Below are 22781 nucleotides of genomic sequence, written 5' to 3' on the forward strand. Positions count from 1 at the left end.
GGGAAAGAGCGATTATTTTTCTTCTTCCCAGAGCCAGGATGAGATACCTGAAATGGTAGATCGAAGCCATGGAGAGAGATCGGATGTGTTGTGGCTACCAATCCACCACCACTTTGATGTCTCCTTCTCCATCGTCACCTTCTTCAATATTCCTCACCCAATACAACATACACAATTTCTCATTATCTCTTTCCGTTCAAAATTCCATTAGAAAACCCACTTCTACTCGCATATAAACCATTCTTCTCATTTTCGATAACCCATTAGCAACAAAACACCAAACAGAAAGAGAGCAGAACTGACACTGACTCCGAAATTACCAGAGATTTTTCACGGCTGTGTGTTGAGCGAATGTAGAAGCAGATAAAACGGCGTCGTATCTCTCGTCGTCTCCCTCCTCCGTTGTCCCTCTCGTCGTCGTCTCTCTGTTTCTGTGTTTCTCTTGTGGTCAGTGTTCTTGGACGCAGTGCAATTTTAAAGAGCCTACGGCTTCTTTACTTAGTTTGTCTTTTTCCTATCTGAACTAGCCAATCGCATGTCACCACGTGTCCAGAAGAAGCAGTACACAGATTTCGCAACGAATTTACTATCTTGCCATCCGCTATGAAGCGGCGGATGACATGGCGGCGTGATTACTGGTTCCCCTCTCAAATTACCTTTTCACCCTTTCACAGATTCATCTACGAATTAGAAAAAAATTATACGAGATTTCGATATACAATACGATTCGATCATATTAAACCTATTATGTGCTAAAAAAATATATGTATTTATTCGTACAATATTTCATTGTATTTTCAGTCCATTTCGTTATTGTTCGTTAAAGTATGAGTCCTCAAAAAAACTTTTTTTAAATAATTAGAAAATGAGTTTGATGAAGGGTAGATTGGGAATATCTTAATTTATGGATAGAGAAAACGTCCAAGTAGGGCCCACATTCCGAAGTGGGCCTCCGGGAGCGTGTCGCGTAAAGGGAATTATGCAACGGTCGGAAAATTTCTTAGGTGCGGAGACAAAAATTGTCAATTGTTTTTTCTTTCAAATAAGACAACTAATATTTATTTGCAAGAATCTGTTTACTACAAATTAAATGCCAAAAAATCTGTGTTGACCAATCTCTTGTTATTTTACTATTATTATTACCATACTTGTTCCTCACTATAAGTAATTTGGGTAAACGCGTATTTCAATTTGGAAAATCCAGATTATTTCTTTATTTTGGTATAACAATTTATTACTATGACCCTGAATTTTTGTTTTTTCTTTTAATTTGCACGGGGGGAAGGATGTTGGGAAATACGTACATGAACTGGGCCTCATTATGATCAGCCCGTAAGTCCAGCAGAATAAAAGTATTGGGCCTTATGGTTTTTTCAAAATTCATTTAATAATATAACAAAAGGTGGATTAATTAATTGAAGAAATTCAATGAGTTCAAAGAGTCGTTTGCGTTTCCTCTTTGATCGAGGGGTTTCCTGTTCTATTTACAAGACCGAACAGTCAGTCTCTCTTCGTGCTCACTGTCTCTTCCTCTTCCTCCGTTGCTTTAGCCCTGTTTTCTCTTGGATAAAGGTGGGTTCTTTTTTGTTTTTTGAAAGATAAAGCTACGTTCTTTTATAATCCAGAGTTCTCTGTTGTTGATCGTAGACCCTGCGTACTCTGTAATGATCTTCTTCTTCTTTTTTCATTGGCCGCTAAATTTTCATGTCTGTAGTGATCAGTCGTTCCTGTTGCAAGTTTCTGATATTTTTGTTCTTGTTTTAGTAAGATGTTTCTTCCCGCCAAATGGGTTTCGCAATGTGGGTGTTTTTTGTTTGTTTGTTTGTAGAGTTCCTTGTTGATGGTTTTGCGTTTTGTCAGTGCCGTGTTTGGATACCGGGACAACACGAGTTAACCGTTGTTTCTTCATTCAGATCAGATGTTAGAGTTGATTCTTTGTTAAGCTTGTGAATCGTGAAGTAGAGGAGGGTCTGGTTTAGTGGTGCCTAGCTGAGAATTTTAAGGCCCAACCTGATATGGAGCCGGTAAATCTGGGAAGAAAAATATAGGGTTTGTGGTTATAATGGAGTTCTTGTCCTTTGGTGTAAATGATCGTACTGCGCTTTGAACAAGTTTTCCTTGTGGTTTTCAGGTTATCCGGTTTCAGACATGCCTTATGTTCCTCCACATAAGCGTCATTCGAATGAGCCTGTCAGGCCCTCTCCTGTTCCTGCATCTGTTTTAAGCAAGTTCAGCAGAAATCTCCATTTGGGTGGTCGCAAGAAAACCAATGAACAACCCGCAAGAATAGTATATGCAAAAGATCCCATCTGGAGATGGTTTTATGTTGGTTCTGATGGAACTGAAGACGAGATTCCTCCATCTGTTAAGCTTGTGCCTGTTTCTATAGATTCTTCTGAATGGAGAGATGGAAGAAAGCCTTTGGTGCTGGTGAACACTGATGTTGGAGAAAGAGATTCAAAGATTGGTGCAACCGTGGGCAGTACACCCTGGTTGTCAGTGGCAGAAAAGGTAGAGGATGACATTTTCTTGGCATTTGAGCTGGCTAAGGGTGGTATGGGCCATGATGGTTCATGGATGGAAGTAAAACCAAGATTGGTTGCTCGATTTGGAAAAATTCTATTCAACGAGCACCCTTCATTTAGTTTGGAAAGTTTGAAAGATGGGCTAGTGCCTGAAATAACAGTGATGAGATCAAAGAAGTCATTTTATGCAAATGTCCCGGCTTCTTACATGGAAAACATCAGGAATGCAGCTGTGCTGAAGTTAGGATTTCGTATGGAAGAGAAGGATATATACTATGTGATATTATCTGATGAAACGCGTCCTGGTTCAGCCATCTCTTGCAAATGCACTGTGAAGGAAGATAAAAGGCTCAATATGTACAGGGTCGAGGACAAACCTTTGAGGAATTGTGTTGTTGATATCTCGTGCCTTGATCATAACGTGGACTTGAGACTCATGGTCTACTCAAAAAGACAACCGCCTACTCGAACTGACAGTGAGCTTTGTGATATTAGAAAACTGATTGACTCAGCTGTTATCGATCCGAATGTGAAAGGTGGGTTGCGGTGGCCACTTGGGATGGCTTCATCAGGCGGCCGGTATAGCGTCTGTGTCGTGTGGCACCATGTCATTACTATATACCGAGGCCCAACTCTCAGGCTCAAGGTCAGAGAGGCTGACCGCTTTGATTTTACGACTGGAACGGGTGAAGCCGCAAGGGAGGTGAATTTGGTGCTCAAAGGAATCGGCCAAAAGCTAGAGGAAGAGGAGGTTGAGAGGAGCTCCGTTTCAGACATGCTTAAAGATGTTCTGAAGCTGATATGGGATCACTTCTTGTCTGCTGATCCATATCTGGTCTGATCGGCATCAAAGTTTGTGGTGTTTGCTATTTTGTTGCCCTCCTTTTTGGACTTTAATTTCCAAGTTCTTGGGGATGTGAGTTGTTGCTGAACTTGTGTTTTCTGTTTTCCCCTTCCAAGTTCAGGTGTGAGAACCGTCATGTGTGTTTTGGACGATTGTGTTTATTGTTCTTTGTAATGTTCAAGTAAAGTCTTGAGGCTTTCATCCCGATCTGGCCCGATCTCAGAATTTTTTAGGAAAAAGATGGATTGCGGAACAAGTAACTGGAGAAAGGGAAAAGGAGAAGAACCCTAGGTTGTACTTAGGGTTTTAGGGAGGAGAAGAACCCTAGGTTATTATTAATTAATATTATTATTATTATTTCCCCCCACATGGGTAAACATGTAATTTATTTTGGAGAATCCAGATTTTAACATCTTAATTTAGATATTAGCAATTTCTTATTTCTTTGTATTTCTTGTAATTGCATTGGGCCAAGTTTGGAAATACATACATGAACTGGGCTTCAGGCCATTATGGTCAGCCCTTAAATCCATTACATTTGAAATATTGGGCTTTTGGGTATTTAGAAATTCAGAACGCGAAGCCTAAAGCCCAAATTGGAAACTAAAAAAAAATCAAATTATTGTTATATATAATAATAAACATTTGGATTAATTCGAGTTGAGGGAGGCGGGTTTTCTTTTCTCCTTTGATCGAGGGGTCCTCTGTCAGTCTCTTCCGCTTCTCCCCTGTTTCTCTCTTGCTTCAGCTCGATTTTCTCTTCGATTCCAGGCCCCTTACGTTGCTAAAGGTGGGTTCTTCTTCTTCTTTTTAATTAAAAGATAAAGGTATATGATCTTGTAAAATCCAGAGTTCTCTGTTTTTTTCTTGGTAGACCTTTGCGTTCTCTGTAATGATTTTGTTCTTCTTTTTGCCTTGGCCGCTGAATTTTTCATGTCTATAGGTATCCGCCAATTTTGTTGCGAATTTCTGGCTGTTGTTTCTTCTCTTCAAATGGGTTTCGTCACGTGGGTGTTCTTTTGTTTGTTTGTGGAGTTCTTGTTCTTGTTCTTGTTGGTGGGTTTACATTTTCTTTCTCTGCCATGTTTGGTTACTGGGAAAATACGAGTTAAACGCTGCTTATTCGTTTATATCGGATGACAAGAGATGATTTTTAGTTAAGCTTGTGAATCGTGCAATGGAGGAGTCTCTGGTTTAGTGGCGCCTAGCTGAGAATTTTACGTCCAAACTTGATATAGGGGCGACAAATCTGGGGAGAAAAATATAGGGTTTATGGTCATAATGGATTTCTTGTCCTTTGACGTAAACGATACTGCGTTTTGACCCATGTTTTCCTGATCATGTTCAGGTTATCCGGTTTCAGACATGTCTTATGTTCCTCCACATAAGCGTCGTTCGAAAGAGCCGGTCAGACCCTGTCCAGTTCCGGAATCTGTTTCAAGGAAGTTTACTAGAAATCTCAACTTGGATGGTCGCCAGAACACCAGTGGCCAAGGCAGAAAAGTAATATATGCAAAAGATTGCATCTTGAAGTGGTTTTTAGTTGGTTCAGATGGAATTGAAGATGAGATTTCTCCGTCTGTTAAACTTGTGCCTGTTTCTTCAGATTATTCTGAATGGAATTGGAGAGATGGAAGGAAGCCTTGGGTGCTGGTGAACAACGATGCGGGAGAAAAGGATGCAGAGATTGGAGAAACCGTGGTCCGTACTCCCTGGTTGTCAGTTGCAGAAAAGGTGGAGGATGACATTTTCATGGCATTTGGACAGGTGAAGAATGGTATGGATCATCCTGCATTGGAGGAAGTAACACCCAGATTGGTTGCTCGGTTTGGAAAGATTCTTCTCAATGGGCATCCATCATTTAGTTCGGAAAGTTTGAAAGGCGGGCTAGTGGCTGAAAGCACATCGAGGGAATCAAAGAAGTCATTTTGTACAAATGTCCCAACATCTTATATGGAAAGCATCAAGGATGCAGCTGTGCTGAAGTTAGGATGTTGTATGGAAAAGAAGGATATATACTGTGTGATATTATCCGATAAAACCCATCCTGATTCAACCATCTCTTGCAAATGCACTGTGAAGGAAGATAAAAGGCTCGTTATGCACAGGGTCGAGCTTAACGCTTTGAGGCATTGTGTTGCTGATGTCTCCTGCCTGAATCAGAATATAGACATGAGACTCATGGTCTACTCCAAAAGAATACTGACTGCTCTCACCGAAAATGAGATTTGTAATATTAGAAAACTGGTTGATTCAGCGGTTGTAGATCCAAATGTGAAAGGTGGGTTGAGGTGGCCGCTTGGGGAGGCTGTATCAGGGGACCGGTACAGCGTCTGTGGCGTTTGGCACGTCATAAATACTGTATACCGCAGTTCAACTTTCAGGCTCAAGGTTAGAGAGGTAGACCGGTTTGATTTTAGGGCTGGAACTGGTGGGGCTGCAAGAGAGGTGATTCTGGTACTTAAAGGAATCAGCCAAAAGCTAGAGGAAGGTGGTGAGGTTGAGAGGAGCTCTGTTTCAGACATGCTGAAAGATGCTCTCAAGATGATATGGGATCACTTCTTGTCTGCTGATCCATATTTTATGTAAACTGTACAGAAGTTAGTCGGGTCTGACCTTTTGTTGCTTTCTTTGGACATTAACTTTCAAGATCTCCGGGATGTGAGTAGTTGAACCTGTGGTTTCTGTTTTCCATGTTACGTTCTTTGTGGTGTTTTGAGGGAAAAAAAAATGATTGAACACGACCATTACAGGTTTCGGGTGATTGTGCTTTTGAGCTTTTTACATTTCTGTGATCTGGTCCGAGGATCCGCAATGCCAGGAGCTGCATGGTTGATGGTAAAGTCTGAAGCTTTTCTCTTCCTAAACCTCAAGTTGAACCAGAAACTGGCCAGTTCTTCAAGCATTTGCATCGGAAATTCCAGTACCGGCCTTTGCCGATTCTTACGAAACTTCCCGGTGGGGCTTGGATGCATCAGATGAACCATTCTTCATGCGATGTTCTTGAACACGCACCAAACGACCAAGACCAAGGAGACAGGTGGACGATGGATTTTAGAGATAGAGGAATATTATTTATTTATTTATTATTATCATCGTTCGGTTCACGGGTGGACGTTTTAACCGATAATTCGGGAGTTTGGAAGTAACGGCTTAAAAGTATTCGAATAAAGGATACCCGAATATTAATGATGATGAGGTCGAATATTAATAAAGTTAAGTTTTCGACTCCAAATGCGAGTGGGATCAATTATTTTACAAGCGGTATCCGGATTACCCGATATATTTATTAAAAATCTAAAATATATTTTATATTTATAATATTTTTGTATCTAAATTATTCTTATTATTTATTAAAATATTTTTATTTTAGTTCATTTTTTTTATCTTCTAAATCTTTTTATACAAAAATTCAACCATTCCAAATCTCATTCTATGCAACCGAATAAACCATTCATCTATCTCAAAATTTTACTTATTTCTCTTTATACTTTGACCTCTCTCATTCGTATTTTCTATATCTATCATTTTATAGTTTAAAATTTTATAAGTCGTATGAGTCTAAATAACCGCGAGTACAAGATCGAAAATTTTATTAAACCCGAACTACAAATACCCGGATTTTATAAAGTCATGACTGAGATAACATTTTTGTAAAACTCGTGATGATGGAAATGAGACAAAATTTTATAAAAATTGAGGGTATCCGACCCGTGTCCACCCACCATATTTTCTCCCCCAATGAGAGTGAACATGTATTTTATTTTGGAGAATCCAGATTTAATATTTATTTATTTATTTCTTTGTTTTTCTTGCATTGGGCCAAGTTTGAAAATACATGCATAAACTGGACCTCATGCCATTAAGGCCCACCCTTAAGTCCAATACATTAGAAATGTTGGGCTTTTTGGTATTTAGAAATTCAGAACGCAAAGCTAAAGCCCAAATTGGAAAGTCAAAAAGACCAAATTACTGTTATTATATAATATAGTAATAAACATTGGGTTGATTAAAGATATCAAGTGAGTTCTCGATCGGTCTCTTCTGCTTCTTTCATGTTCCTCTCTTGCTTTAGCCCAATTTTCTCAGATACCTTGCGTTGATAAAGGTAAAGGTGTGTTCTTGTAAAATTCAGAGTTCTTGGTTTTTATTCGTAGCCTGTAACGATTTCGTTCTTCTTTTTCCTTTTGCCGCTAAATTTTCACGTCTATGGAGATCCGTCATTTTTGTTGCAAATTTCTGATTGTTGTTTCTTTTTTTTGGTAAGATGTTTCTTCTCTTCAAATGGGTTTCGTCGTGTGGGTATTCTTTTGTTTGTTTGTACAGTTCTTGTTCTTGTTGGTGGTTTTGCTTTTTCTTTCTCTGCCATGTTTGGTTACTGGGAAAATACGAGTTAAACGCTGCTTTTTCGTTTATGTCGGATGACAAGAGTTGATATTTAGTTAAGCTTGTGAATCGTGCAATGGAGGAGTCTCTGGTTTAGTGGCGCCTAGCTGAGAATTTCAAGTCCAAACTTGATATAGAGGCGACAAATCTGGGAAGAAAAATATAGGGTTTATGGTCATAATGGATTTCTTGTCCTTTTGTGTAAACGATACTGCGTTTTGACCTATATGCTTTCCTGATCATATTCAGGTTATCCGGTTTCAGACATGTCTTATGTTCCTCCGCATAAGCGCCCTTCGAATGAGCCGGTCAGACCCTCTCCTGTTCCAGAATCCGTTTCAAGGAAGTTTACTAGAAATCTCAACTTGGATGGCCGCAATGACCAAGACAGAAAAGTAATATATGCAAAAGACTGCATCTCGAAGTGGTTTTTTGTTGGTTCAGATGGAACTGAAGACGAGATTTCTCCGTCTGTTCAGCTTGTGCCTGTTTCTTCAGACTCTTCTGAATGGAGAGCTGGAAGAAAGCCTTTGGTGCTGGTGAACAATGATGCGGGAGAAAAGGATGCAAAGTTTGGAGCAACCGAGGGCCGTACACCCTGGTTGTCTGTTGCAGAAAAGGTAGAGGGTGACATTTTCATGGCATTTGAGCTGGCTAAGAATGGTATGGATCATGGTTCATTGGTGGAAGTAAAACCCAGATTGGTTGCTCGGTTTGGAAAAGTTCTTCTCCATGGGCACCCATCACTTAGTTTGGAAAGTTTGAAAGATGGGCTAGTGGCTGAAAGCACTTTGAGGGAATCGAAGAAGTCATTTTATACAAATGTCCCAGCTTCTTACATGGAAAACATCAGGGACGCAGCTGTGCTGAAGTTGGGATGTTCTATCAAAGAGAACGATATATACTATGTGATGTTATCCGATGAAACACGTCCTGGTTCAACCATCTCTTGCAAATGCACTGTGAAGGAAGATAGAAGGCTCATTATGCACAGGGTCGGGTCGAGCTCAACGCTTTCAGGCATTGTGTTGCTGATGTCTCCTGCCTGAATCAGAATATAGACTTGAGACTCATGGTCTACTCCAAAAGAATACCGACTGCTCTCACTGAAAATGAGATTAGCGATATAAGAAAACTGGTTGATTCAGCGGTTGTAGATCCAAATGTGAAAGGTGGGTTGAGGTGGCCACTTGGGAAGGCTTCATCAGGGGACCGGTATACCGTCTATGGCGTTTGGCACGTTATAAATACTGTATACCGCAGTTCAACTTTCAGGCTCAAGGTTAGAGAGGTCGACCGATTTGATTTTGGGGCTGGAACTGGTGAGGCTGCAAGAGAGGTGATTCTGGTACTTAAAGGAATCAGCCAAAAGCTAGAGGAAGGTGGTGAGGTTGAGAGGAGCTCTGTTTCAGACATGCTGAAAGATGCTCTCAAGATTATATGGGATCACTTCTTGTCTGCTGATCCATATCTTATCTAAACTGTATCAAAGTTTGTCGGGTTTGCTCTTTTGTTTTGGGACATTAACTTTCAAGTTCTCCAGGATGTGAGTAGTTGAACTTGTGTGTTTTCCATGTTTTCATGTGTGAGATCTTTGTGGTCTTTTGAGAGAGAAAAAAAAAAGATTGAACACGACCATTATAGGTTTCGGGTGATTCTGCTTTTGAGCTTTTTACATTTCTGTGATCTGGTCCGAGGATCCACAATGCCAAGAGCTGCATGGTTGATGGTAAAGTCTGAAGCTTTTTCTCTTCCTAAACCTCGGTTGGCTTGAACCAGACAACTTGCCAGTTCTTGAAGCATTTGCATCAGAGAATCCAGTACCGGCCTTTGCCGATTCTTACGAAACTTCCCGGTGGGGATTTCACCATTTTCGACTGGATGCACCAGATGAACCATTCTCCATGCGAGGTTCTTGACACGCACCAAACGACCAAGACCAAGGAGACAGGTGGTAGATGGGTTTTAGAGAGAGAGAGAGGAAATATCATCATCATCATCATCATCAGGTTACCATATTTTCTCCCCCATTTGGGTAAACGCGTATTTTATTTTGGAGAATCCAGATTTAATCTTTATTTATTTATAACAATTTATCATTTCTTAGTTTTTCTTGCATTGTGGAATTACATGCATAAACTGGGCGTCATGCCATTATGGCCAGCTCTTAAGTCCAATACATTAGAAATGTTGGAAAGTCAAAAAGACCAAATTATTGTTATTATATAATATAAGATTAAGAATAAACATTGGGTTGACGTCTCTATCAGTCTCTTCCTTCCACTTCTTTCCTGTCTCTGTCTTACTTTAGCTCAATTTTCTCAGATACCTTGCTTTGATAAAGGTGGGTTCTTTCTTTCTTTTTTTAAAGGGTAAAGGTGTGTTCTTGTAAAATCCGGAGTTCTCTGTTTTTCTTGGTAGACCTTGCTTACTCGGTAAGGATCTCGTTCTTCTTTTTTCTTTGGCCGCTAAATTTCCATGTCTATAGAAATCCGTTATCTTTGTTGCGAATTTCTGATTGTTGTTTGTTTGTTTTGGTAAGATGTTTCTTCTCTCCAAATGGGTTTCGTCATGTGGGTGTTCTTTTGTTTGTTTGCAGAGTTGTTGTTCTTGTTCTTGTTCTTGTTCTTGTTGGTGGTTTTGCATTTCATGTCTCTGCCATGTTTGGTTACTGGGAAAATACGAGTTGCTTATTCATTTATGTCGGATGACAAGAGTTGATTTTTAGTTAAGCTTGTGAATCGTGCAATGGAGGAGGCTCTGGTTTAGTGGTGCCTATCTCCACTGCTCCTAGCTGAGAGTTTTACGTCCGAACCTGATATAGAGCCGACAAATCTGGGAAGAAAAATATAGGGTTTATGGTCATAATGGATTTCTTGTCCTTAGGCGTAAACGGTACTGCGTTTTGACCTATGTTTTCCTGATCATATATTCAGGTTATCCGGTTTCAGACATGTCTTATGTTCCTCCACATAAGCGTCCTTCGAATGAGCCGGTCAGACCCTCTCCTGTTCCGGAATCCGTTTCAAGGAAGTTTACTAGAAATCTCAACTTGGATGGTGGTCGCAATGACCAAGACAGAAAAGTAATAGTTGCAAGAGATTGGATCTCGAAGTGGCTTTTTGTCGGTTCAGATGGAACTGAAGACGAGATTTCTCCATCTGTTAAGCTTGTGCCTGTTTCTTCAGACTCTTATGAATGGAGAGCTGGAAGAAAGCCGTTGATGCTGGTGAACAATGATGCGGGAGACAAGGATGAAAAGATTGGAGCAACCGAGGGCCGTACACCCTGGTTGTCTGTAGCAGAAAAGGCAGTGGGTGACATTTTCATGGCATTTGAGCTGGCTAAGAATGGTAAGGGTCATGGTTCATTGGTGGAAGTAAAACCCAGATTGGTTGCTCGGTTTGGAAAAGTTCTTCTCCATGGGCACCCATCACTTAGTTTGGAAAGTTTGAAAGATGGGCTAGTGGCTGAAAGCACTTTGAGGGAATCAAAGAAGTCATTTTATACAAATGTCTCATCTTCTTACATGGAAAACATCAGGGACACAGCTCTGCTGAAGCTGGGATGTTCTATCAAAGAGAGTGATGTATACTTTGTGTTTTTATCCGCTGAAACACGTCCTTATTCATTCATCTCTTGCAAATGCACTGTGAAGGAAGATAGAAGGCTCACTCTGCGCAGGGTCGAGGTCGACGCTTTGAGGAATGGTGTTGTTGATGTCTCGTGCCTGGATCAGAATATAGACTTGAGACTCATGGTCTACTCCAAAAGAATACCGACTGCTCTCACTGAAAATGAGATTAGCGATATAAGAAAACTGGTTGATTCAGCGGTTGTAGATCCAAATGTGAAAGGTGGGTTGAGATGGCCACTTGGGGAGGCTTCATCAGGGGGCCGGTACAGCGTTTCTCACGTTTGGCACCTCACAAATACTGTATACCGCAGTTCAACTTTCAGGCTCAAGGTTAGAGAGGCCGACCGATTTGATTTTAGGGTTGGAACTGGTGAGGCTGCAAGAGAGGTGATTCTGGTACTTAAAGGAATCAGCCAAAAGCTAGAGGGAGATGATGAGGTTGAGAGGAGCTCTGTTTCAGACATGCTGAAAGATGCTCTCAAGATGATATGGGATCACTTCTTGTCTGCTGATCCATACCTTATGTAAACTGTATCGAAGTTTGTCGGGTTTGCTCTTCTGTTGCTCTCTTTTTTGGCTTTAACTTTCAAGATCTCCGGGATGAGTTCTTGAACTTGTGCTTTCTGTTTTCCGTATCGTGTTCATGTGTGGGAACTTTGTGGTCTTTTGAGAAAGCAAGTCGATTGTAAATAAGTTCAGAATTAGGATTGTTCTGAGATCTTAAAATCATTGAACACGACCAAGATATGCTTTGGGTGATTGTGCTTTGTACATTTCAGTGATCTGATCCGAGGATCAACAATTCCAAAAGATGGGTGATGGTAAGGTCTGAAGCTTTTCTCTTCCTAAACCTCAGTTGGCTTGAACCAGACATCTGGTTTGTGTTTCTCTCCGACTAAGGTAGTTGTCTGGCATTGGAATACAGTTGAGATGCTTAGGAAACTTGCCAGTTCTTCAAGCATCTGCATCGGAAATTCCAGTACCAGCCTTTGCCGATTCTTACGAAACTTCCCGGTGGGGCGGCTTTCACCTTTTTGGACTGGATGCATCAGATGAACCATACTCCATGCGATGTTCTTGACGCGCACCAAGCGACCAAGACAAAGGGAGGCATGTGGAAGATGGCTTTTAGAGAGAGAGAGAGAGAGGGGGGAGGGTAGTAGGGTGAATAAACCGTGAAGAAGAAGATTGTTGGATTGCGGAAGAAGTAACTGGCGAGAGGAAAAAGAAGAAGAATAATCTGTAGTTAGGGTTTTATGAAGAAGAGGGACGGATTGTGGAAGAAGGAAGCAGGAACTGGTGCAGGAACATAAAAAAAATTAGATCCATGTTGGCCCAATTTATAAACAACAAAGGTGCTCAGAGAGCCAAGATAAATTATTGGGGCTGTTATCGTAAACCTTATTTTTTAAGGGGTACTATGTGAAATATAGAAATTTCTTAAGGGCAAGGGTGTAATTCTGAAAGAGTGGCGGGTCTGCCCCTTCTTGATTCCAATCGATCGAGCAGTGTTGCCAATTTCTCTTCCCGAGTTTTTTTCCCGATCAAACATAAAAATGAAGAAGAGATATCAAAGAAATGAAGAGGAGGTAGATATAACGAAGAGCTCAACGTCCTCGAAGATGCAGAAGAAGAAGAAGAAGAACATGAAGAGATTAGGAGGCGGTGGTCTCTCTCTCGAAACATTCGCCAACTTGAAATCGTCGGACAGTCGCTACAATCCTTCTTTGATCAGTACGATTTTCTTCACTCGTTCGAATTTCGAATGGCTTTCTCTCTTTTTTTATATATATATTTTAATAAAACTTAATCCTTTGTCATCGAAATATAGATTCTCTGCTTTTGCAGTTTTGTTGGGTTTAAGATTTAAGAGTTAGGATCTAGGGTTTCTGCTGCAACGGGGTAGTTTGTTCGGGGGGTTGTACATCCTCGATTGCATAACTGGATTGGTTTCAATTGTCCAAACTTGTAAGCTGAATTTGTTCAGTACCTTCTAACACTGATGTTCCGAGCTTCATCTAAGCATAAGAATTTACTCAAATAGCTTGGAAATAAACTGTCTGATGTAAGCTAGTTGTCAATAGCAGATTATCGTCAGGGTTGGTGTAAGTGGGTAGACTAAAAAAATGATGGTTCACAGTGATTTTTTTGGCTGCTTAATGGGTTACAATCCTTCTTTGAAATGTATGTATTGTGACTTGTGCAAAGTAGGATGTTTTTATCAACTTTTTTTACATTCCTTTGGGCTATGAATGGTAGAGGAAAACTATTTTTGAGCTCTGTAAATGGTGAATCTTTTAGAACTTGAGGCTTTTCCCATTTTTGTTTCCGTTTTCTTTACCTTTACCGTGACTCTTGCGCTGTGCTGCATCCATTTCTAAGTCTTCCTGCTGCATATTTCCAGAGAAGCAAAAAGAATTCTACAAGAATGCCAAAGAGTCTTTGAGGTATGTCTAAGTTTAAGAAGTCATTAAAGCTGCAAAATCGGCAAAATGATCCTTCGTCTAGTCAAAGAGTCTTTGAGGTATGTCTAGGTTTATATTTGCAGGTAGAGAGCCAACTCTGCTTGTGTAATCAGATATGGGCATATATCTTTGTTCGTAACCAAGTCTACGTAAAGGCATCTAGAGATCCGGCCTTTTACCTATGTGATCGAGTACCATTACTTTTATCGACATGGGCGTACTAATGCGTATAGATTGTGTGTGTATGTTTGATGCAGGGCAACAACGAAGCTGGAGACAGTGGGGAGGTAGATGATGATGATGAAAAGAAGAGGAGATCGAAACAGAAAGTCAGTTTGGAGGAGCTGTACAGAAAGAAACACGAAGAGTTAGAGAGGGCGAGGATGGAGAGAGAATTGACGATACAGGCAAAGAAGGAAGCGAGAGAAAAGGCCGAAGCACGGAGGAAAGAAGCCAAGGAGAAGATGCTAAAGAAGACTCGACATGGTCAGCCTGTCATGAAATACAGGATAGAGCATCTTCTTGAATCAATCAAGAACACCTCTCAAAACCATGGAAACTGAAACAGAATAACTGCAGGAAGGAAGAGGATGCATTCTTAAGCAACTGGTGTGTACATTGAAGAACCTTTGCCTCCATTTGCATCCTCTTAAGAGCTATTACACTGTCGAAACAGTTATGGAGATGATAGTAGGATGACATTTTCAGACCAAAAGCTGTTCTTGTAACTATTTCCAAGTCACCATCAAAAGCTGTTCTGGTGATTGGATTAACTAAACTGTGATTGACTCGTTCGACTTAAATACGGTATATAAGGTTTTGGTGTTATGGACCACGGTTTTGGATTTAGAGTATAATCAGACAAAAACATAAACAATGGGCCGAGAGGAGAAGACAGTGGACTTTTATGGATCAGTAGGCGAAGAAGGAAGAGGTCAAAACCAGTGGTCGATTTCTTATCGTTAACTACACCTTCTTCCTCCTCTCCTTTACACAGCAACGTTTCATCGAATCTGATCAGCCGAATAAAAATGGCGTCCCTTTCATGTCCGTCTTCGTTGTCTCTCATCTCCTCCTCCCATCGTCTTCACTCTTCTCCGAAGCTCTTCTTCTCTCTTCCTTGTTACCGTCCGAGGAGACCCAATTTCCCAAATTTCTCCGTACGATGCTCCGTCTCCATCGAGAAGGAGGTTCCCGAGACCGAGCGTCCCTTCACCTTCCTCAGAGACTCTGACGACGCTTCTCAATCGTCTTCCTCTTCTTCTTCCGTTAGGGCCCGTTTCGAGACTATGATTAGGGCTGCTCAGGATAGTGTATGCGACGCCATTGAAGCCGTCGAAGGTGGTCCTAAGTTCAAAGAGGATGTCTGGTCCCGACCCGGCGGAGGCGGCGGAATCAGCCGTGTCTTGCAGGACGGCAATGTCTGGGAGAAGGCCGGAGTTAATGTCTCTGTGGTTTATGGTGTTATGCCTCCCGAAGCTTACAGAGCCGCCAAAGCCGCCCCTTCCGACCAGAAACCCGGTCCTATTCCCTTCTTCGCCGCCGGCATCAGCTCGGTAACTTCTCTGTTTCCCTGCTTCTTTAAGTTTCATTTCCATTTCTACTTGTTGATTGGGCTTGATCTCATCTTCCCGCATTTCCAGGTCTTGCATCCCAAGAACCCTTTTGCCCCGACTCTGCATTTCAATTACCGCTATTTCGAGACTGATGCTCCCAAGGGTAATCACGAATAAGCTGTTTCTGGGTTCCTTTTGTTTGCTCTCTGTGTATTCAAAGGTGTAAGCTTGATAGATATCGACTGCCATTTTCATGCCCAGATGTTCCTGGAGCTCCGAGGCAATGGTGGTTTGGCGGTGGGACTGATTTCACGCCTTCTTACATCTTCGAGGAGGATGTCAAGCACTTCCACTCGGTATTATTGGCATCTTTTATTTCTGGAGAAAGAGCATTGTGGTGTGATTATTGGAGTTGCTTGCTCATATGACTAGGTTTCTTTTATAGATCCAAAAACAAGCCTGCGACAAATTCGATCCTTCCTTCTACCCCCGGTTTAAGAAATGGTGTGATGACTACTTTTATATCAAGGTACTCGGTTACTTGTATGCATCTCTGGTATTGTTGTGATGTCTTGGCTCTTTGGAATGAAAGACCTTAGTTTCTGGATTCAGGTTTAGTTTAGGTATATTTTCATAATCTGATGATCTTTCGAAGGAGGTAGTCTGTAATCAAAGTTTTATGTGATGCTCGTGTGCAGCACCGTAACGAGAGACGGGGGCTTGGAGGGATATTTTTTGATGATCTCAATGACTACGATCAAGAGATGCTTCTGGCGTTTGCCACTGGTAATGGCCAATTCCTATAAGAACAAGGATCATCTGTAGGCTTTCGTCCTTGGAGATTATACGTTGCAGCTTAGTATGTATCCGGGGTTTTGCAGAATGTGCAAATTCAGTCATACCAGCTTATATACCCATAGTAGAGAAAAGGAAAGACACACCTTTTACAGAGCAGCACAAGGCATGGCAGCAGCTCCGAAGGGGAAGATACGTTGAATTCAACTTGGTATGTAATAATAGCTTTCCTCTTTCTTCAATTGCGTGTGGATCTTACCTTATCTGATGCATTTGTGGCAACTGGAACTGGAAGGTATATGATCGTGGAACGACATTTGGCCTGAAGACTGGAGGGAGAATCGAGAGCATTCTCGTCTCTCTTCCTCTGACAGCAAGATGGGAATATGACCATGTAATAAACCTTCCTGTTCATATATCCACATAAATCTGTGATCATTTCGACTGTAATTGAGATCTGGGTCATCTTTTTTATGGGGTTTCTCTCCTGTTTTTTTGCGTGCAGAAACCGGAAGAGGGGACAGAGGAGTGGAAGCTGTTGGATGCTTGTATCAACCCGAAGGAGTGGATCTAGGTCGTGTCTCTTGCGATCAACTGTACCTCGTACCGTGTTCGGTTTTTTCATCGTCGGTCCTGAGCGTTTTTTTAGAGTAGTCTTACTGAAGAGAGTCTGTGTAATGAAGGTGATGCCCTTGCACGTAAAATGCCGTCTGATGTTTCTTATAATAATAAGATTCATTTTATTTGTCTTTGGATTGTCGACGGGAAAAAAAAAGGTAACAGAAAGGCAAAAATGATGGAAACGAACTCTACGGTCTTCTCGTTCCGACTTTGCTAAGCTTTTTTCTTCTTTGAATCATTCAAACCCTAATTCTAAAAGGGACTAAGTAAGAAGAGAGCTAAGCAAATAGAGGAAACGACTGTGACGCCATGGAAGCAAGATCTGTGAAACAGAGGAAGAGAGCAAATGGGTTTCATGAACAGATCGAAGTGGATAGAATCAGTCATCTTCCCGACTCTCTTCTTCACCACATCCTTCTCTTTCTTCCTGTCAAAACCATTGCCCGAACCAGTGTTCTGTCAAAGAGATGGCGATCTCTGTGGCTCTCCTTGCCCGATCTCGACTTCACCTCCATTAATTCCCTCCATCCTTGCTCCCATGATCTCAGACCCACCTCCAGATCTTCGTTTTCTTCCAGCTCGATCCACCAGGTGCTTGCCCTTCGTCACAGAGATTCCGGTCTCAGAGCCCTTCGCTTACGGACTTCCATCACGTTTTCCCAGTTGAATGCATTGATCCGCTTAGCCATCACCCACCACATTCAAGAGCTTGATGTCGAAGTTGCCACTAACGATTACTTCAATTTCCCTCGTCGGGTTATCACCAGCCAGTGCCTTAGGGTTTTGAAGCTTAAATCATCGTATCCCGGGTTTAGGCTGCCTCCTTCGTCAGCCATCCTTGGAGGTTTTCATAAGCTTAAGACCCTTTTTCTGTCGCTAGTGATTCTTTACAACCAGCCTTTTCTCTTGGACTTTTTCACCGATCCAAGCTTTCCTCTTCTCGAGAAACTGAATCTCGAATATTGCTTCGGACTCAAGCAACTTAAGGTTAGCTGCAGCCAGCTCCAGGAATTGACATTAGAGAACTGTTTTCAGCTTGATGGCTTGGAGGTTTCTGGTAATAAACTCAAGAGACTGAAAGTGGGCAGTTGTTTCGACGCATATACTGAGGAGAGCTGGGCGAAGATCAATGCACCAAACCTGAGAAGTTTCCTCTGGGAATCAAATGCAGTCACTGCCGTGAACTTTTCAGACAACTCGGTTTTCTTGCAAGAAGCATCGGTTGTAGTGTTTATGCTTCATCAAGATGTTAAGTTTTCTCAGATCCACAGCTTGTTGGCTCTCTTGTCAGGACTCTCTCACACCAAAAGTCTTGAGCTTGGAAACCAATGCATAGAGGTAGTATATCTTCTCGATCTTTTTTTGTTTTGTTCTGTTTTGAAACATTGTACGGAAGAAAGAACCGATGATGCTAAACTCCGTGGCAGATTTTATCGAGCAAAAAGATTTCCACTCATCTTCAACCATTTCAGAACATGAGATCATTGGAGCTGCGAACATGTTTCAACAGACACAATGTTCATGCACTGGCATCTCTGTTCAAGAGCTGTCTGAAGCTAAAGACCCTTCTTCTCAACATTATCAATGAACCGAGGAGTGAAAGGAGGGTAAGTACCCTTGTGAACTAAAACCCTTTTTTTCACGATTGGTTTCGACGGATTTAACTGAGTTTTTCCATTTCAAGCAATGGAATAAGGACTTGTGGAACACGTCAACCTCGGAGGTCGAACAGTACTGGGAATCTCAGACGGAAGACTTGAACCCGTTCTTACAAAACATCAAAGTGGTAGAGATTGATGGATTCTTGGAATGCGAGAACGAAGTGAGCCTTGCCATGTTTCTTCTCAAACATGGAAAGGCTTTGAAACGGATGACTCTCCGGTCCGGATGCCTCTGTAGAGATTCTCTCCGGAGACAGATGATTAGATCACAGATGATGGGTTTTTCCAGGGCTTCTTCCTCAGCCAAAATCTCTTTCCATTGAAGTTGCAGCAAAATCTCTCCCCTCTCTCTCCCCCTCTCCCTCATTTAGCAGAAGTTTCCCTTCTTTTCCCTTTTTTTTGTGCAAACTTTCTATTATGAAATAAAGAAAGAACCATTACGGTCCATTTTAACAGATAGCCCATAATTACGGTCCAGGTTAAGCCCATTACGGGCCCATAACGGTTAGAGGCGGTCATCCTCGTAAAGGATCCGGTTTAATACCGACAAGCCGGTTCCGGTTCACAAGAATTTGTGGGAACCGGGACTTATTCTCACATGTGAAAATCAAAACCGTTGACCGCATTCAGATACGTGTGTGGTACAATTTGTTTCAACAAGACTTCGTTAGGGTTAAGCGAGGCTTCACCTCAAAGTCTTTCGTTGAACAAAATTTCATCCTTTTTGAGCTGATTTCGGTGGTTCTCCTCTGAATCTCCGAAAATTCAATCTGGCTCTGCGCTCTGGTAAATTCCTTTCCCCTCTCTTTCCTTCCCTTTCTTCCGATTTTTTTGGTCGGTGATTCTGTTTGTGGCGTTTGTTTCTTGCGAGAGTTTACGTGAGAGCATCTTGTTCCTCGATTCGTGTTTCGGTTTTGTGTTGTATGTGCCGTCTGAATGCATCGCTTCCGTGTGTGTGGTTTTTGGTTTCTCGAGCTGTGGCTGTGGCTGTGGCGTCTTAGTCCCTTGTTTGGTGTCTGATTAGATTTTGTCTGGAAAACATGCTCGTTTGCCTCTGGTTTTTCTACAATTTGTATATGTTTATATGAATTTAAGCGCCGTTTACCGTGAAAGGAACTAGATAATCAAAATTGTTTTGTCTAATCCAATGCTCGAGGTTAAGACGCTTTTGCCTGTTACTTCCATACCATCAGGTTGAGCAGCTTGTTTATATGTGGGAGACTGGGTTTTCTTAAGCCAAAGCAATTCTTCTTCACTCTGGCCGCTACTGCAAAGTCTCACCCTTCTCGCACCTCTAAGAGGGTGTGGGGTGGTCTTGAGGTGGTGACTTCACTCTGCCTTCCTAGCAAATCTGTGTCATCAACAATTTGGAGACTCCGTCGTGTTTCGGTGGGTCTGTCCCTTGATTACGGCTAAGGCGGTCACAGCATAAACCTTTAACCTGGAAGGAAGCTTCTGTTCTTGCAAGCATTAAACTGGATTTTTTTGTTTCTATTTCGTGGATGTTATCTAGAGGAAGCACCGTTCAGGTGTAGTTTTTCTTTTCAATCTTCTTTCCTGTTCAGTTGGCCCCTGTTCTGGGATGTAGGGGCTGTTGTTAAATGTGACAAAATGGTCAGATTTTCGTGCTTCAATACACATGTCCATCGCAATCGATCCAAGGTGAGTAGAAGCATTCCTGGTTCTTGTGGCTTAAGACTTTCGTCATCTTGCATTCTCTTACATGGTCCTCCTTTGTCCTTTGAAATACTGTTAATATGTATTTCTGTTTTGGTAATGTAGAAAACCTTGGTGGATTCCTCAGATCGAGTCAAAGAAGATGGATTTACTTCTAAAAGCTTGAGCTCTGTCATACACGGGAGAAGCAATGGTTCTGTTAATGAAAATGGCAAGTCCTTGGGTTCCACAGCTCTTGAACGCAGCTGGAAGTCTGAGGAAATTAAAGCCAACGTCAATCTTAAGCATGATACTGAAAGACATCAGGTAAGGCCGCTCAAGAAAAGTCAGTCTCATGGAGATGTATTATACTTGGATGGGAGGGATGCCACAGAGAATGGCACCGATGATGGGATAGACCAAATGACATCTCCAGATTCTGTTGAACCAAACGGTTTTGTAGCACCTGGCAGTAGCAAGCTTATAGAAGGAAGTCCTTCGAGTCTGTATCAGAAAGCTCCTCTAAATTCAGATCAAGCCTTCAATGGATCGATTTTCTCTGTTGGAGATCCTCATCATGCTGATAGAGACAGTCGTCAGTTGGAAGATTCATCTTTCTCTGGTGAACGAGCTGAAGATTCGAAGAGCCATACTCCTCGTACTTCACCAGTGATGGTGAGATCGAGTTCAATGCCTAATGTTGCCGACCCTGGGCATGCATCAGGAAGATCTTCTCCTCTCAAATATTCCTCTGACCGCGTTAGATCTTGCGATGACTTACGTGTCCTAGACATGCAGCAGAGGGAGAAATCAGTCCTTGAGACTGATACAGAGGTGAAGCTAGAGCAAGGTCAGGATCATGGTATGCATAAATCCGGAGGTAACAATGTGGAAAACGTCATCGATGATGGCTATGATGCATATGGTTATTCTTCCTCGGCGAAAGATTGGATAGTACCAGTTACAGATGAGCCGAAATTCAGAGAAATCCTTCAGGGAGAATCATCGAATCGGCAACTAGAATTTCCTAGCAAGGATTTTAAAATCAAGCGCATAGAGGAATGGGTTAATGACCTCCAACATGTCAGCTTTCCTGATGAAGCTGATGGATCAGAATCACCAGAATATGATGATGCGACACCTAAGGAACCCATTGTCTTGAGTGGGTCAACTGCTGCTAAGGTAGATATCAAGTTAACTCCTGGAATGGAAGCTGCGAAGAAGTATATATCTTCTTTAAGCGCTTCTTCTACCACAGCACAGCTGGTTAATCATGGCCTGGTTGTCATACCATTTCTCAGCGCATTTACTGGTCTGAGAGCACTTAATCTATCAGGAAATGCAATAGGTTGTACTCTTTTCACTCTCTCTCTCTCTCTCTCTGTGCTTCTGTACTCTGTTCGTTTTTTGTTTTTCTTAACCTGCTACTAATACTATAACTGGCTTTCACACTCACCACCGCAGTTAGGATAACGGCGGGTGCTCTTCCTCGGGGACTTCATTTGCTGAATTTGTCCAAAAACAGTATATCAACTATCGAGGGCCTACGTGAGCTCACACGGCTTCGCGTACTAGACCTGAGCTACAACCGAATACTGAGGATTGGTCATGGTATTACTTGCATTACTCATCCATTCTTCTCTAGTTATCCTGCGTAGTGTCTGAAGAGTATTTCACTTTTCTGTATCGAACATAGGTCTGGCATCTTGTTCATCTCTGAAGGAACTATACCTAGCCGGGAACAAAATCAGTGAAGTAGAAGGTCTTCATCGTCTCTTAAAACTGACCGTGTTGGATTTGCGCTTCAACAAGATATCGACGGCCAAATGTCTAGGCCAGCTCGCTGCTAACTACAATTCACTCCAGGCCATAAGCTTGGAAGGTAACCCTGCCCAGAAGAACGTGGGAGACGACCAACTCAAAAAGTACCTAATGGGGCTCCTCCCAAACTTGGCATACTTCAACAGGCACGCCATCAAGGATGCATCGGACCGCCGGCTTGGAGTGAGCACCCACCAGCTAGAGCGAGCCCACAGGTCAGAGCTCAAGAACAGTAGCCGGAAGAGTAGCCTCGGTGCAGCCAACGCCCATAAGACCTCAGCATCAGCGACAGCCCGGAGGGGTCAGGCTGGGGCGTCCCAGAAGAGGTCCAAGGACAGAAGCAGCCGTCTTCCGCCGGCCGGACAGAAAGGGTCCGCAGCTGTTGCGTATGAGAATCGTTTCGCAGCGATTGACAGTAGACTGTCGAGCCTGAAATCGGAATTCTCTATGAGAAGGAGCCGAAGTGAAGGGACTCTGGGAGCCTTCTGAGGGCCGTTTCATGTGAAATCTGGCGGTGAGAACCCTTTCTTTTCTATGTCCGACGAGTTCATGTTGTTTTTTTGTCTGTCCCAAACATTTTAGAAGCTTTTGTTTGCTTCTCAAATAATAATGTCTGAAACCGTGTTTGATTCTTTTTGGTAATAGTTGAATGCTGCGTCCATTGATAAACCAAAAAAGTAGTGTGGTCTGACGTGGTCCACTGTATCGCTGGCTCTGACTCAGACTCTGACTCGGCCATTGTGGGTTGTCTGTGGGCCTAGTCGAGTCAGGCCCATTTGGACTCTCATGGAGTTGTTGGGCTCATACAATTGAA

General features: G+C 42.2%; 10 protein-coding genes across 15 annotated transcripts in view; 9 read left to right on the top strand and 1 right to left on the bottom strand.

Annotated features, from left to right (window-relative positions):
- LOC104826013 (protein NETWORKED 3A-like) overlaps nt 1-446 on the bottom strand; it is a 2119-nt gene extending 1673 nt beyond the window's left edge. The window contains exons 1-2 of one of the 2 annotated variants that reach the window (XM_010558503.1): nt 321-446; nt 48-141 (exon numbers count right to left, since the gene is read on the bottom strand). In XM_010558503.1, the coding sequence (XP_010556805.1) occupies nt 48-132 (85 nt within the window). In that variant the 5' untranslated portion in view covers nt 133-141; nt 321-446. Of the gene's footprint in view, nt 1-47; nt 153-320 lie in introns of both variants that reach the window. The other variant, XM_019204060.1, reaches the window with a different exon arrangement.
- A 1040-nt stretch (nt 447-1486) lies between these two features.
- Nucleotides 1487-3507, top strand: LOC104826015. Its single transcript, XM_010558504.1, has 2 exons — nt 1487-1572; nt 2132-3507. The coding sequence occupies exon 2, from the start codon at nt 2149-2151 to the stop codon at nt 3364-3366; it is 1218 nt and encodes a 405-aa protein (XP_010556806.1). The 5' UTR covers nt 1487-1572; nt 2132-2148; the 3' UTR covers nt 3367-3507.
- Nucleotides 3508-4045: 538 nt separating this feature from the next.
- Nucleotides 4046-6083, top strand: LOC104826016. Its single transcript, XM_010558505.1, has 2 exons — nt 4046-4159; nt 4718-6083. The coding sequence occupies exon 2, from the start codon at nt 4735-4737 to the stop codon at nt 5956-5958; it is 1224 nt and encodes a 407-aa protein (XP_010556807.1). The 5' UTR covers nt 4046-4159; nt 4718-4734; the 3' UTR covers nt 5959-6083.
- A 1298-nt stretch (nt 6084-7381) lies between these two features.
- LOC104826017 lies at nt 7382-14685 on the top strand. 5 transcript variants are annotated; one of them, XM_010558509.1, is made up of 4 exons: nt 7382-7477; nt 8005-9764; nt 10692-13126; nt 14115-14685. In XM_010558509.1, the coding sequence occupies exon 3, from the start codon at nt 10709-10711 to the stop codon at nt 11918-11920; it is 1212 nt and encodes a 403-aa protein (XP_010556811.1). In that variant the 5' UTR covers nt 7382-7477; nt 8005-9764; nt 10692-10708; the 3' UTR covers nt 11921-13126; nt 14115-14685. The 5 variants fall into 5 exon arrangements, with proteins under 5 accessions (XP_010556811.1, XP_010556810.1, XP_010556809.1 ...); XM_010558507.1 differs by lacking the exons at nt 7382-7477; nt 8005-9764 and adding exons at nt 10127-10190; nt 13797-13839; XM_010558508.2 differs by lacking the exons at nt 7382-7477; nt 8005-9764 and adding an exon at nt 10011-10190.
- Nucleotides 8022-8804, top strand: LOC104827370. Its single transcript, XM_010560543.1, has one exon. The coding sequence runs from the start codon at nt 8022-8024 to the stop codon at nt 8802-8804; it is 783 nt and encodes a 260-aa protein (XP_010558845.1).
- LOC104827371 lies at nt 8828-9235 on the top strand. The gene has a single exon (XM_010560544.1). It carries the CDS (start codon nt 8828-8830, stop codon nt 9233-9235), a length of 408 nt encoding a protein of 135 aa, XP_010558846.1.
- On the top strand, nt 13842-14420 carry LOC104827373. Its single transcript, XM_010560545.1, has 2 exons — nt 13842-13916; nt 14115-14420. The coding sequence occupies exons 1-2, from the start codon at nt 13842-13844 to the stop codon at nt 14418-14420; spliced, it is 381 nt and encodes a 126-aa protein (XP_010558847.1).
- Nucleotides 14686-14790: 105 nt separating the features above from the next.
- LOC104826018 (coproporphyrinogen-III oxidase 1, chloroplastic) lies at nt 14791-16957 on the top strand. Its single transcript, XM_010558511.2, has 8 exons — nt 14791-15413; nt 15501-15576; nt 15675-15769; nt 15859-15942; nt 16112-16199; nt 16295-16419; nt 16504-16602; nt 16714-16957. The coding sequence occupies exons 1-8, from the start codon at nt 14889-14891 to the stop codon at nt 16780-16782; spliced, it is 1161 nt and encodes a 386-aa protein (XP_010556813.1). The 5' UTR covers nt 14791-14888; the 3' UTR covers nt 16783-16957.
- A 171-nt stretch (nt 16958-17128) lies between these two features.
- LOC104826019 (putative F-box/FBD/LRR-repeat protein At4g03220) lies at nt 17129-18841 on the top strand. The gene is made up of 3 exons (XM_010558512.2): nt 17129-18167; nt 18257-18436; nt 18514-18841. The coding sequence occupies exons 1-3, from the start codon at nt 17139-17141 to the stop codon at nt 18811-18813; spliced, it is 1509 nt and encodes a 502-aa protein (XP_010556814.1). The 5' UTR covers nt 17129-17138; the 3' UTR covers nt 18814-18841.
- Nucleotides 18842-19136: 295 nt separating this feature from the next.
- LOC104826020 lies at nt 19137-22601 on the top strand. The gene is made up of 5 exons (XM_010558513.1): nt 19137-19276; nt 19684-20152; nt 20273-21494; nt 21611-21757; nt 21843-22601. The coding sequence occupies exons 2-5, from the start codon at nt 20102-20104 to the stop codon at nt 22454-22456; spliced, it is 2034 nt and encodes a 677-aa protein (XP_010556815.1). The 5' UTR covers nt 19137-19276; nt 19684-20101; the 3' UTR covers nt 22457-22601.
- The last annotated feature ends 180 nt before the right edge of the window (nt 22602-22781 follow it).

This window comes from Tarenaya hassleriana, unplaced genomic scaffold, assembly GCF_000463585.1.
Source record: "Tarenaya hassleriana unplaced genomic scaffold, ASM46358v1 Cleome5, whole genome shotgun sequence".
NCBI classification, from domain to species: Eukaryota; Viridiplantae; Streptophyta; class Magnoliopsida; order Brassicales; family Cleomaceae; genus Tarenaya; species Tarenaya hassleriana.